Source organism: Amyelois transitella, chromosome 19, assembly GCF_032362555.1.
Source record: "Amyelois transitella isolate CPQ chromosome 19, ilAmyTran1.1, whole genome shotgun sequence".
NCBI lineage: Eukaryota > Metazoa > Arthropoda > Insecta > Lepidoptera > Pyralidae > Amyelois > Amyelois transitella.
Window position 1 is genome coordinate 8,136,880 of NC_083522.1, and position 13,824 is coordinate 8,150,703.

The 13,824-nt window shown below is 34.3% G+C and overlaps 1 protein-coding gene across 1 annotated transcript in view; it reads left to right on the plus strand.

The window, feature by feature from the left end:
* The window catches only part of LOC106132510 (sodium/potassium/calcium exchanger Nckx30C), a 60,893-nt gene extending 51,457 nt beyond the window's left edge, over positions 1-9,436 (plus strand). Inside the window, exon 7 of the mRNA XM_060949541.1 lies at positions 9,193-9,436. Coding sequence (XP_060805524.1) covers positions 9,193-9,436 — 244 coding nt within the window. The remainder of the gene's footprint in view (positions 1-9,192) is intronic.
* Positions 9,437-13,824: the final 4,388 nt, after the last annotated feature.

Genomic DNA, 13,824 nt, shown 5'->3' on the forward strand with positions numbered 1-13,824 from the left:
TCTCTAATGCACATAACAATTATAAGACTCGATATCAAAATATAATTTTTAAGACATTTGCAGGGTAGTCTGATTAAACTTTACATACATAGGGAAATTTTTCGATACCCGCAATGTATTTTAAAGTCCGTAACAACACAAATAATATCCAAGATTTTCAATTCTCCTTTATAAAGTAAATGATGTGAAAACCTTTCTTACATCCATTAATATAGGGATTACACAAAAGCCCTCCTAAATGTAAAAACATAAACCATGCCTTACACACAATTCTGCAGATAAAAATGCTTTAAATCCAGTGCCCTAAGCGATAGCAGGGTTCGTCTCGAAAAGTGGCTTTTTTCGCTAAATGCTGATAAGAATGTGTAGCTGTTTCGGTAAAAATACAGAATGTATAGAGCCAAAGCCTTCATTAACTGAGCGCAGAATTGACTTGACTAAGTTGCCCGTCTAGCCAAATTACAATTGACAACGAAAGCGATGGGTCGCCATAGCGAATTAAAATTAAATTTATTTAGCGAAACCTACTCTTTCATGGTATTCATTTCTCTACTCTCAGCATACATCTAGCCTGACTCCCTCGACAAAGTAAATACTTTCTGCTGGATTCAGTGTCTTCTGAAATGTTTTCTTCGTCTGTTGAGTATTTTGTGGCCAATCGAATTAAAAGTCCTAATCCTTAGTCGTAAAAATCTAGTCTTGAATATTTCTGTTCTGATTTACCAAAGCTCATTTTCAAATAAATGATTTTATTTAGCTTTATTTCTATACTATTCTATGGTTCGGTATAAATGACACCGCCATTTCTGGCCTCAGGCCAAAGATGCTAAGTCGTAAGTCTCTAAATTATTTTGCATTAACTCGAAACTTTAAAAATTTTAACAAGATTATTTTTCTATTTTTTCAAAATTTTGTTGAATTGTCTTGCTGCAGATTTTAGCATTAAAATCTGGGGATAATTTCAAAAAGATGTAGTCTCTGCCTATCCCGCTGTGAAAAAGCATAATTGAACATATTTGTGGAAAAGGTTAAAATGCTTGTTAATTATGCCAGGAAAATCATGAATTCTATTTTTATTTTGTGGGAATAGTAAATAATTATTAACTATTTTACTTTGACAATTCCTGAAATTATACATTTTAACTCGCCATTGATGGAGTGAGTTGCGCTGTGTGACTATTCAAGTTCTATTCCCGGTCAGGTTAAAATCATAAATGTTTTCGTCTGATTGAGTTAATAATTTTGTTCATCTTTGTAAATATTTATCTATCGTTCAGTCTTCCATAACATAAATCTCGAACTAACTTTATTTATTTAAACTTTATTGTACAAAATACAAAATGTATGTCACAATTGGCGGCCCTAATGCTAGAAGCATTATTAACCATTCAACCATTGAGTCTGAGAGAGAACTTAACGTGGCTTACTTTACGTATTTTAAGGCCAGCTCAATCTGTGTGATTCATTTTCTTATAAATTTACTTAAACAAGACTTGTTTAAAATATACCCTATATAGTTTAGAGAAACAACTAGACTTTTCACTAGCGTAGGCACAATAAGATTTCTACAATAAAATATTTCACTCCAACAATTTTGAAACAATTTATTTAATTCCATAAACTGCCGGGGAACGTCGTAATTTCATTGGAATGCGAATGTAGCTCCTGTTTTTAACAAACGAGTTTTTAATTACAAAAGGAATTAATGAGTCGGCAGGAGACACACAGATGGCCTTTTTTACTATGTTTCAGGAGTACAAAAAGAAGCTACTTAATTTTTTTACATAAACTAGCGTTCGCCAAATCTAGTTAATTTCCTTTCCTGCGGGAATCACTAAATCTTTCTGTATGACAAATTTCAAATCTTTTTACCTATCCGGCAAATTAAGCGGTGTGTTTATCAGACAATCACTCAGTTTTCTTTTTTACTTATGCATACATACATACGTGCATACATAAATCACGCCTCTTTCCTAGAGGTGTAGGCAGAGTCTTTCCTGCCACGATCCCTGCATACTTCTTACATGCATACTGCATACTTCTACTACCAAATTTATAACTCTTTTAATGCAAGCTCGGCGGTTTCTTATATACTTATGAATAATTTTACGCTTCTTTCCTTGTTCTATTTAATTTAGAAAACCTTAGGTCTTCGGGGTTCAAAAATATCTTCTCAATTTATTTGCACAGATAAAGGTCACGTCATAATGGCGTAAAAAAAGCTTCAACTTGTTAAAACATTGATTAAGTCGGCAGCAGTCTATCAAGTTTGAAAACACCTTTATTAAAAGTGACCCTGAGTTCCAATGCCTCGCCTTGACCTTTCAGACTCCACACCTCGACCTTACGTGCCTTCTTCTTGAATCTATATAACTGATCTATTTGATAATTAGTTACATAATTTTAAAGTTACATTAGGCGAAATTCACGCTTATACATGTGAAATTATTCGCACCACCAACTGAAAGTTTTTCTGTTTGGTCAGCTGGTAGACTAAAAGGTAATGCCTAACGACATTAAGACCGCCTTTTGTACATTTTTTTGTGCAATAAAGTTTTAAATAAATCTTAAATATTAGAACATATAGTGGTTTAAAAATGATCCTTAAGACTGATTATTTTGTAAACTGGATTTATCTTTAAAGTTTATTCTTCTAAATAGTACTACGCCGGACGATGGAATTTCTTATATTTTGAGTCACTTTAAAAACTTAAGTTAACTCTAAATATTTCAGATACTTTTTTTAGCCGATGGGCTAGCAACCCGCCACTATTAGAATCTCAATTCTATCATTAAGCCAAACAGCGTGGCCTTTCAATCTTTTGAAGAATGTTGGCTCTGTCTACCTCGCAAGGGATATAGACGTGATTATATGTAATGTTATGTAATCTAAAAATGTGTGCGCGTCCCATTTCGTCACCATGTGAACTGACCCTAACACGCCAAATAAGACTGCAGAGTACAACGGAATGTTTTGAAGGCACCAAATTAAATACATTTACAATACAATGGTCCGGTCTATTCCATTGTATAGGTATCCCAAGGGATTATTTTGCTTCGAACAGAATTAGTGGCGTCCGACTTACAAAGCTTCTTGCACCCAGAATACTAACTTTGTTACGAATTTGCTTGAATTTTCAGGCGTTTTCAGATAAATAATTAATAAAAATAAAAAAAATTAATTGAAACTATTAGGTACTTATTTGTTGGTTGGGGACATCCTTGTCTTGAATAATAAGATCAAGAATACCCGAAACTGACAAGCTTACATGAAGAGAGTTATAAATATTGATAAGACGACAAAAGTATGCAGGAGTCGTGGCAAATGGAATTAAATATACTCTGCCTACTCCTCCGAGAAAGCGGCGTGATTTTGTTATCATTTGGCATGATCGTAAGTGGCGACTAAGATAATTTTATTCTAGTCACGAAGGTCAAATGGGACTCTATGTAATTTAATAACTATACCCACGTGAAAAATGCAAGCAACACGGAGGAAGAACAAAAAGTTTAAAAACCAAAAACCATGTAGGTACTAAAAACACATTTCTAATTGGGTTCGAAACAAGAAAATAGTCTCCGCCTTAATTATTATCTTACACAAACTACTGTGCCGTGTGGTTCCCGGCACCAAAAGAAAAATAATAGGACCACTCCATCTCTTTACCATGGATGTCGTAAAAGGCGAATAAAGAATATGCTTATAAACTTGGCTTCTTTTAGACGACGGGCTAGCAACCTGACGCTATATGAATCTTAATTCTATCATTAAAATAGAAAAGAAAAGACAAGAAAAGAAAAGAAAAGAAAAGAAAGGAATAGAAAAGGGTATGTTGAGATGGTTCGGTCATGTGGAGAGGATGAATGAAAACAGGTTGACTAAGCAAATATACAAGGAGAGTGTGGAGGGAAAGGTCGGAGTGGGAAGACCTAGACGAACGTATCTTGATCAAATTAAGGACGTCCTGGTAAAGGGTCAGGTCAAAAGTACCCGAAACCGCCGAGCTTGCATGAAGAGAGTTATGAATGTGGATGAAGCAAAGGAAGTATGCAGGGATCGTGGCAAGTGGAAAGAGGTAGTCTCTGCCTACCCCTCCGGGAAAGAGGCGTGATTTTATGTATGTACATATGTATTCTATCATTAAGCCAAACAGCTGAAAGTGGCCTATCAGTCTTTTCAAGGCTGATGGCTCTGTCTACCCTGCAAGGAATATGGGCGTGGCTGTATGTTCAAACTATTAATTATACGTCGTCTAAAGATAGCCATGGTTGTATGCCATTTTCATTTTAATTTATTTTGTTTGTGATAACGAATTTGGTTTGGTACAATAGATGGTATACTACCACGAGGATCAAGAATCTTCTATGGACGCCTCATTTATCTAATGAAGATAACTAGTTAAGAAGTTATGTGGCAACAGATGAACATCCATACATACAAACAGGTCAAAACTTATTTTTACTTCGCCGTAGTCGGGTAAAAATGGCGTACCAATTCAAAATCAATCCGCGCCAAAAGTTTCAGTTGTCAAAACGTTAAACTGAAATATCTATAGCCCACAATTACTCTTACGCATACCTTACACATCGCTCTTATTACAACGAAATAAAGTTCTAAACACAACAGCAAAGCAAAACCGCAAATAGTGTACCATACATTTGAACAAAGCATCAAATAAATCCTTTACGTGGACGGGATTCGAAGCTACTGCAGTCTAAAAAGTGTTTTGTGGTTAAATACACACGGTTCAAAGTCCAACAGTCGTGTGAGCAATGTATCGAGGAAATAAAAGGCTTGCAGTAAACAAAACTAGTGGATCGGCTAGTGCTTCAGACACTAATATAAAGCAGATAGGTACAGAAGTCAATCTCATATACAGGCTGACTTTTCAAACACCAAACAAAATATACAGGGTGCCTTGTAATATACGAGTAAGTCTCACCGACGTCCGTCGACCTTTTTTAGGAAAATTTTCTGTTAATTTTGAATGTGATGGAAATCTGAAGATTTTTTATATAGTCATCTGAAGTCTCTTGTGAATGTTGAAATTTTACAAACATACAATAATATCACGCTTTATACCTTAAGGGATTGATAGAAAATACAGTCTCGAAAATTCTGGATTTTCGATTATCTGAATCTCAATTCCATTACTTCCATCCAGCCATCCAGCTAAACGTGGCCAGTTCAGTCATTTCAAGACCGTTAGCTCTGAAATTTAAAGTTCTTGTCTAATTCTTTTCATGTTCCATGTCGTAAAGTTCACCTTTCATAGCTGAGCTAGTAGTCGCAATAAAGTGACATCATTCCATTGTATAATCGTCAGTTAATATAAATTAGATTTCATTTCTCTATAAAAAATATATAGTTTGCATTGTCGTTTATTTCAGACCAATTTGCATCACGGTCGATTGATTTCTGTTTTTTAAATGTTTTGTGCACTCAGATCGTAAATTCTAGGAATCAGTCGTTGGCCAACTGAATTACGGTGCTACGAAACTTCGTAGCTTCGTAGCACTTTGTAGCCTCGTAGCTCTTCGTAACAAGTAATGTCTTAAGAGATTTTATGAAATTTTTAAACCATTCCCAACAGTGTAACAAAAGATTTTGACATATGTTTTAAAATCACGCCTATTTCCCGGCGGGGTAGGGGGAGACTACATCTTACCACTTGCCACGATCTTGCCATCTTAATTCTTCCGCTTTAAAATATAACATAATGTAGCCTATTTATTATTAAAAAGCATTATTGTATTTTTTTTAAAAGCCCATACGATTTAATTTTCCAACCTAACTTACATAAGTTATTTGACAAACTTTGCCTAAATTTATGTCAACAACACATCTGGCCCTCCTTTATTACACTTTAAGAACAAAATTACTCTTCCGTGAATTACATCACACACATGCCTGCATTGTTACATCAAATTGTGCTATCTTGAATGATATCAAGCTTAAGTCATATTCAAAATAACTAGGTCACGGAAAATTCAACGAAATCCGCTGAAAAATTCACTGAAATTTTGCGGCTCCATTCCTCGAATAATTTTATCTGTATAGATGGGGGCTTATCTTCGCCTTTCGATGCTAGTTTGTTACACAATCGGGTGCATGCACAGACATAGATCGAAATAGATCATTCGCATGATAACCAAACCTTTGCTCGGGGTTTTGCTTCTAAGTAATTTTCTAGCAAATTATTCGTTATAAATAATAGAAGTTTTTCAAATCCATATCTCCATAAAAAATGTTAAAAGCCAAAGTAATATTAGTATGGAAACAGGAAATTAGACAAATTTTTAGCAAATTTTGCAGATAGTGTTCAATACAGTCATCAAAGGTAACATAGTTGAGTACGAGCCTGGGCCCAGAAAAGTATATTTTTATCATCCGTATTATAAACAGGTACATTTAAAAACATCGGTTAACACAATAAAATACAAATGCTAAATGTTTTGAACAATAAAAGTTTCCCCCAATCCAGGACCCATGGTCAAAGGCCTACCCCGGGCTCCAGAGTGGTGAGGATGGAACCGAAACTATAGCCAAGAGGAATAAGAGAATAGTTGAAAAAAAAAGATATTTGTCATTATTTTGCCGCGTGGTTCACTATCACAATCCACTTGCAATACCTATCTATTCAGATCTATGTCTGTGGTGCATGTCTCGGTCGATACTCACACGCGTCGTTAAATTCAGCCTTCTTTCGATGTACTGAAGTTTAAAATCGTCTAGCAAAAACTTACTAGATGTGAGCTTGCGTTTTTGTCGAGAGTTTGAGAACATTTTGTTTTGCATCGACGTCGAGTCTGCATAGACAGACACACTTTTGTTTGTGGCTTGGCTGTAGGCTTTTCAGAATCATTAATGCTAGCGGAGAATCAGAAGTTAAAGTTGTGCTTCATATTGAATACGTTTGATTTAGTTAACAGAACAGTTTTAGTTAACTTTCATCACAGCGTTATCTTCATTTTATTCATCCGTAACTATATAAAATAAAGATAAGATTATTAAAGATAAGGTATATCAAAAGGAATAAGAAAAAGGAAACTGTAAGCTAAATGCCCCACTAAAAGTCTGACCTCCGTGAACATTTTACAGGAGAACCTCTAAGATTAAAACTTTGTTTCATTCATTGGTCATAAATACATAAAATCTCGCCTCTTTCCCGGAGGGGTAGGCAGAGACTACCCCTTTCCACTTGCCACGATCTCTGCATACTTCTTCGCTTCATCCACATTCATAACTCTCTTCATGCAAGCTCGGCGGTTTCGGGTACTCTTGACCATTGGACATAATTTAAAAAAATCTAACATTAATTAAATTTCTCTACAATCTACATGCATTTATTAGAAAGTGGTATTCAATGTTTCGTTAAAACAAATTGAGGTTTTGAGACCCTGGAGTCTGAATTAAGCAGAGCTTGAATCTCGGTTGAATCTCGGTACACCGGCCTAGTTTTATACAATTAAAGGCTTCCTCTTGACTATAGTCTCGATTACATCCTCACCACTCTGGAGAGGTCCCTGGGGTGCGCCCTTGACCATCGATCCTCGATTGGTTAAATCAGGTTTTTATACGAAGAGACTCCCATCTAAACTCCGCATACTCCTCAACCTCTGCATATACGACGATTGACTATTTATAATAATAATTTTATTACCAAATGAACAATTTAAGCGGGCAATCTGTGCGTCTTATAAAAATTTAGGTCATATAGATAAGACTGATTCTTGAACTACATACATACATATAATCACGTCTATATCCCTTGCGGGGTAGACAGAGCCAACAGTCTTGTAAAGACTGATAGGCCACGTTCAGCTGTTTGGCTTTAAGATAGAATTGAGATTCAAATAGTGACTGGTTGCTGGCCCATCGCCTAAAAGAAGAATCCCAAGTTTATAAGCCTACCTCTTAGTCGCCTTTTACGACATCCATGGAAAAGAGATGGAGTGGTCCTATTCCTTTTTCTATTGGTACCGGGAACCACACGGCATTCTAGAACTACTTAACATTTATAATCGATTTCATGATCAGATTACAGACCGATGTTAAAATAGAAGGTAACTAATTTGATTCCAACGCGTTCTTGCGTGTGACGCGCAAGTTTGCTTCGAGAATGAAAAAGATATGAACAGAAAGTCATGTGTTCTGGTACTTTTATGAATTCGTTAATTTTTAATAACTCTGCAACTCGCTAGGTTTTACTACAAACTAAAAAAGATTCCATTTCTCCTTTCACCAAGAATACCGGAATCTACTCATATTGAGACCCCTCCAACCTAAAAATGGAACCTACATTCCAATATTCAAATCAATAGACACAGCGGTTTGGGCTGGGCGTTGATTTGTCATTCAAAATGACCGACTAATTGACTAACTCACAAACCAAGGGAGACTTCAGACCACTGCAAATAGATATTTAAAATATGGCATGCAGTTCCTTAGTAAGGGAAGACTTCCAAAAAATCTCACAAGAATGGAAATTTATTTACAAGCTGGCCCAAATATGCAAACGAAACAAAATGGGTGTACTGAACAAATAACTATACTATGGCCATTACCTACTACTACTTCCGACGCAACCTACTTTCTTGAGCGATCTAATGCCTACCTTGGTATAATGCTTATAGATATAGGTATAGCTATTGGAAGGTGGAATGCAAGGACGAAGGAAAATAAAAGAATAACTTTTGAAGTCATAATGAGTTTGTCAGACATCTTGGAGTCTTAAATTTTAATAGGTTATTTCCAAAGCAAAATTTTGATGTTCATCTATTTTATGACCTCACCCATATTACAGTAAAGTCAAATTAGCTCTTTTGTGATACCTATTCTATTTCTGTCTATACTTTGGAAATGAACAGCTATAAAGATGACTATTAATATATATTTCCTGAGCACCCTTTTCAATCAAACAATTTATGACAAAATCAAGAACTTATTTGATTATGAAAAAGAAAGTGAGATTAGCCATATTAAAAAAAAAATCGTTCATGATGTTCACTTGCAGGGTCTTATTCTATTTTAAGTAGGTTAGTAGTAGTTAATATTATTAAAAAAAATTCTTCATTAAATCCTTGTGGCAAGAGAAAAATTACATACATAAGTGAAATGTATTATAGACGACTATAAAATTATGTGTTTTAAAATGTCATCTGTCTTAACTCCTTCTTCGACGATTCCAGGCTCCCTCTGCCCTGGCTTCTGTACGGGTTGATCAACGGCGAACCCGTACAGGTAAACTCCAAAGGCATGGTCTGCAGCATCGTCCTCCTGTTCGCCATGCTGATCTTCGTTATCATCAGCATCGCCTGCTTCAGGTGGAAGATGAATAGAGGCCTTGGCTTCACCATGTTCCTGCTCTACTTCGTCTTCGTCGCCGTCAGTTTAGGACTAGAGTACGGATACTTACATTGTCCCAGTGAATAGGACTGGGTGAACAACTTTAATACGAGTACATCAAACAAGTTATGACATTAGCTAAACAATGGTAACGCCTTCAAATAATTGCTGCAATATTGATGCACGTAATGGTGCTATCAAAAGTATATCAATTTTAGGCGTCACCGTCTGATCTTATTAAATCGTTGCTATTATAGTCTCAAATGTAATCTCATTTTTAGTTTTCATCTCTATTGGGAACAAATAATCATTTGTACAAGCAGTCTCTGAAATCAAATAAATCATAGTAGAATCATTTGCTAAAAGAAATAGAGTAGAATTTTTTTTACAAAACTATAAATGTAAACGCGAAAACTAAAAGTTCTAGACTTTTTATTGTTCAAGATAAAAATGGGAATGAAAATGTTGCACAAATATTTAGTATAACTAATTGGATATGTTAATCTCTGTTAAACAAAGCTTTATAATACTTGGATAATAATGTAGTTTCCATTGCAGAAACAAATGAGACTAAATACTGGAATAGTGTAAATTTTTCTGATAGACAAATAGCCGTGGGCTCTTCACTGTTTTTATTTAATTAGTTTTAGTTATATTTAGATGTTGTAATAGCACAAGTTGTTTAAAAATATATTGCTCAAATATGTCATTTAAGTTGTGATTGCTTTGCTAAATAGAATAATTTTAAGTAACTTTTAATTTGAGTACTGCTTGTGATGGACTATTGTTTGAATAATGTACAAGAGAGAAATGAGCACCAATATAAACTTTTAGAAATTTATTTGATGGTGATGATTTGATAGGAGACTTTAAGTACTTCCGAGAATTCCTATGAAATGCAATAATTACAATGAATCTTCGTGATGTTAATCAAAGTGATAAGACTTTGGATGATATGAAAAATGTGTACAATGCAAACATTTTTTATATCGTGATACTAAATTTAATGAATATGTATAGCCATCAATAGAGACTGTAGATCAATATATAAATGTTAGTTGTTCGTAAATAAACTTTGATGGCGCTTACAATGACGTTTTAGCGTTTGTTGATTTAGTTTTGTCGATATTTAGTGCAACTTTTAAAACATTCGACTTCAGAGTTCGACATAATAAAACTGAAGTCCTGGTTTGCATGCAATAAGTAATATTCTGTTGAAATATAATACGGTCTTACGCCAACAATGTTTTAAAATATGCACCAAGTATTAGAATGATCGCGTATGTTAATTATTTTTGTAAATATACATTTTGTTTGTATACATTTATATTATATGGATATTTCAAGGTCGATACAGGCCTCAAGTCCATGGTTGGAAATTCAAATTTTATTGTATCGTGAAATGAGCTGCTCGGTGATGTTATTGTCTCAGCACAAACGGCTAATAATGAAAGACATGTAAATACACTAATAGAAGATGATAAGGCGTCGTTGTTGGAGCGGGGCAGATGTGACAGAATTTTAAAATAAAGTTGTCATTCCATAAAATGTGCCTAAGAGTTCTTAAGAGCTCAGTAACATTGTTAGCTTCGATATTTAATATAGTTATGAGCCGACTTGAAGTGCTACGTCACTTTCAGATACTATCATTATGGCTACGAATATAATAATAGTTCTAAAGTTTTCAGGACGCATATGTCCCGCTCTCAAATTATACGGTAGTTAGATTTTACACTATCTTTATAACTCTACTTATAGAAAAATTGTTTTTCTTACATTTCTCCTATAGTTGACTAACGTTATCTTCAACAGTAACTTTTAAATTTAAAGAAATACATTCGACTTGATCAATTCCAGAATTCTTAGTAGTAAGTTCAATATTTATTTTGATTTTCAATACAGGTACGGTTTGAATTTTTTATTTTTTTTGGCTAGAAGAAATTTTTTTTCATTTCGTACATTAAAACCGTCCATATTTTTCTTTCTATCGTTGCTAATTTTGCTGTGGCTATGAAAATATCTTATTCTTAAAGTATTAAATCACCAAATTTAAGTCGAAGTTATTAATCAATTTTGTACGTTCAATTGTTAACATCCCACAAAAAATTATATTGATAACCCGCCTATTTGACATAGCAATAAATAGACTAGAATAGATAGTTAAATATTTGTATTTTAAGCTTTAACAATTCAGATCAATGTATAACGCTCAAATGATGAAAATCATTGTCATGTTACAATAAAGCATACTAACAATTTCTTAAATATGAATGCGCACAAAAAGCAAGAAAATATTGAATTAGTTTTACTTTTGACAGAAAACCAACCGTACACAACAACAATTAGCATAACCGATAAACAAAGAGATATATTTAACTTTTAATAGAATGGTCATTTCCGCAACAAAAATGAGAACCAGAAGGTTTGAGATAAAAACGACATATCGATAGGTACCGGACAATCGAGTAGGTCATAATCTGTGATAAGGGCATGCTTATGACGTATTTATAAAGTGTTTTTAGAAGCTCTTCTCTCTGAAGTCACATAGTTTCTGTACATACAGTTAAGCTTGAATTTATAGTCTTCTGTAGTTCGCTTAGTGCGCCACTACGGGTCGAGCAGTTTCAATTTCTTATTCTCTTTCTTTTTAATCTTCTACTTCTGCATCTTCATCTTCCAATTGAACTGTTAGATCTATGTGGCCAGTCTATTCAAATATTCTAAGAATCGAATGATCTTAACTCTGATTCAATTAATGTTTCATTAAGATTCGGTGATAAATAAATACACTTGTACTTATAAAATCTATTTAGTACGACGACGTAGCCTGCTGTAACAATGTATATCTAAACTTTATACGTGTGACTATATGGAAAGCACCAAATAATAAGCGTTGTATGAACGCCTACACAACACGACTTAGCTAAAATTATATTAACTATACACTAGCAATTTCTATTATCTCTTGTATAATGTAAGTAGTCTTTGTAAATTTACCATCCTTCCATTATTACGAGGCTGATCTGTTGAACTGATATTTAGTTCCCAGTTGGCCGATCATATCATGGCATCTTCGCTTTTCGCTTGTCACATTAGATACATCAACTTGCATTTGTTCAGTACCAAATAGCACAACCCAGCTAGACTTCATTCAAATTTGTTATATTAGTTACAATAAGAGTTTATATTATTCATTTATTCGAAATTTAACTTGATGTTTCGCTAAAATGATTTGAAAAGTTTTCATCTAAGAGAATTGGTAATGATATCTTGATGATATTATAATTGTTTGGAGCATCTTTAGTGAGACACCAGATTAAATCTCAGCTACTCGTAACCTTTATGAACTTTATGACTTCTCTTGTAGCATAAGAATATACTATAGTAAATGCTAACGTATCATTAAAATTAAAATGTTTATTAACAAAATTAAAATATAATATCCAGGTAGAGATTGTTACTAGAGTGATGGTTTTTATATAAAATTATAAAGTAAAAATTATTGCAGATAATATGTCGGTGCACTTTTTTTGATGCCGAAGCGAAGAACACCATAACTGTAATCATATATTTAGTGAATGCTATTTACTTCTATCAGCTTTAATATAATTGGCATCATGAGAAGTGCAGTGTGTATCTAGACATCAATTTCTTTTATAGCTGAAGCATCTCGAATTCGGGATAAAGAATATTTTAATTCTTCAATTGAATGCAATCTTCCAATATTTGTTTTATGTTATTTATTATTTTTTTTATTTGTGTGTGTTTTAAAATTAACCACGTATGATTAATATTTGTCACTACCGGAGAAAAGTATAAAAGGCGTAAAATTTACACTGGGGAAATTAGTCTGACTTAGATCTAGACTCACTTTAATATCGTGGTCAAAAGTGGACGCTAAAGGCCCGATCACACCAAACGCAGGTAAACAGTGCATTTGAAAAACAGACAAGCACCATGAATCTGTCCGTAAAAAAAAAGATTCTCCTTGAAAAATATCTCTTCATTCACTAATAAGTCTCTAAGAGCGTCGATGGTCAAATCGGTAAGGTTCCCGGTTAAAAAGCGTGAGGCGTAATAAGGCACAGATTCGAATCCTACCTCGGCCATGTACCAGTGACTATTTTCGAAGTTACTTACATTCAATTGGATACTAACCGATGCTCTTACGGTAAGGGAAAAGCATCGTGAGGGAACCTGCACATTCAGGCAACTGAATGCGTAACCATGATCGATTCAATACGGTTTAGGTTCCCTAGCAAAGGTTCCGGAGTTCTGACAGGAGTCGCTTCGTGCAAACCTGACTCACCCAATCTAGGATCCGCAGTCATAGCTCCGGGCTCCTCTCCAGAGTGGTGAGGGACTCAAACCAGGAGGACAGGAGGAGAAAAAAGACCCAATAAGTCTCTCAAATGACCATATCACAAAAAAATCATTTTAACTTCTTTAAATTTTCCAAGTATTCTCAAATAAGT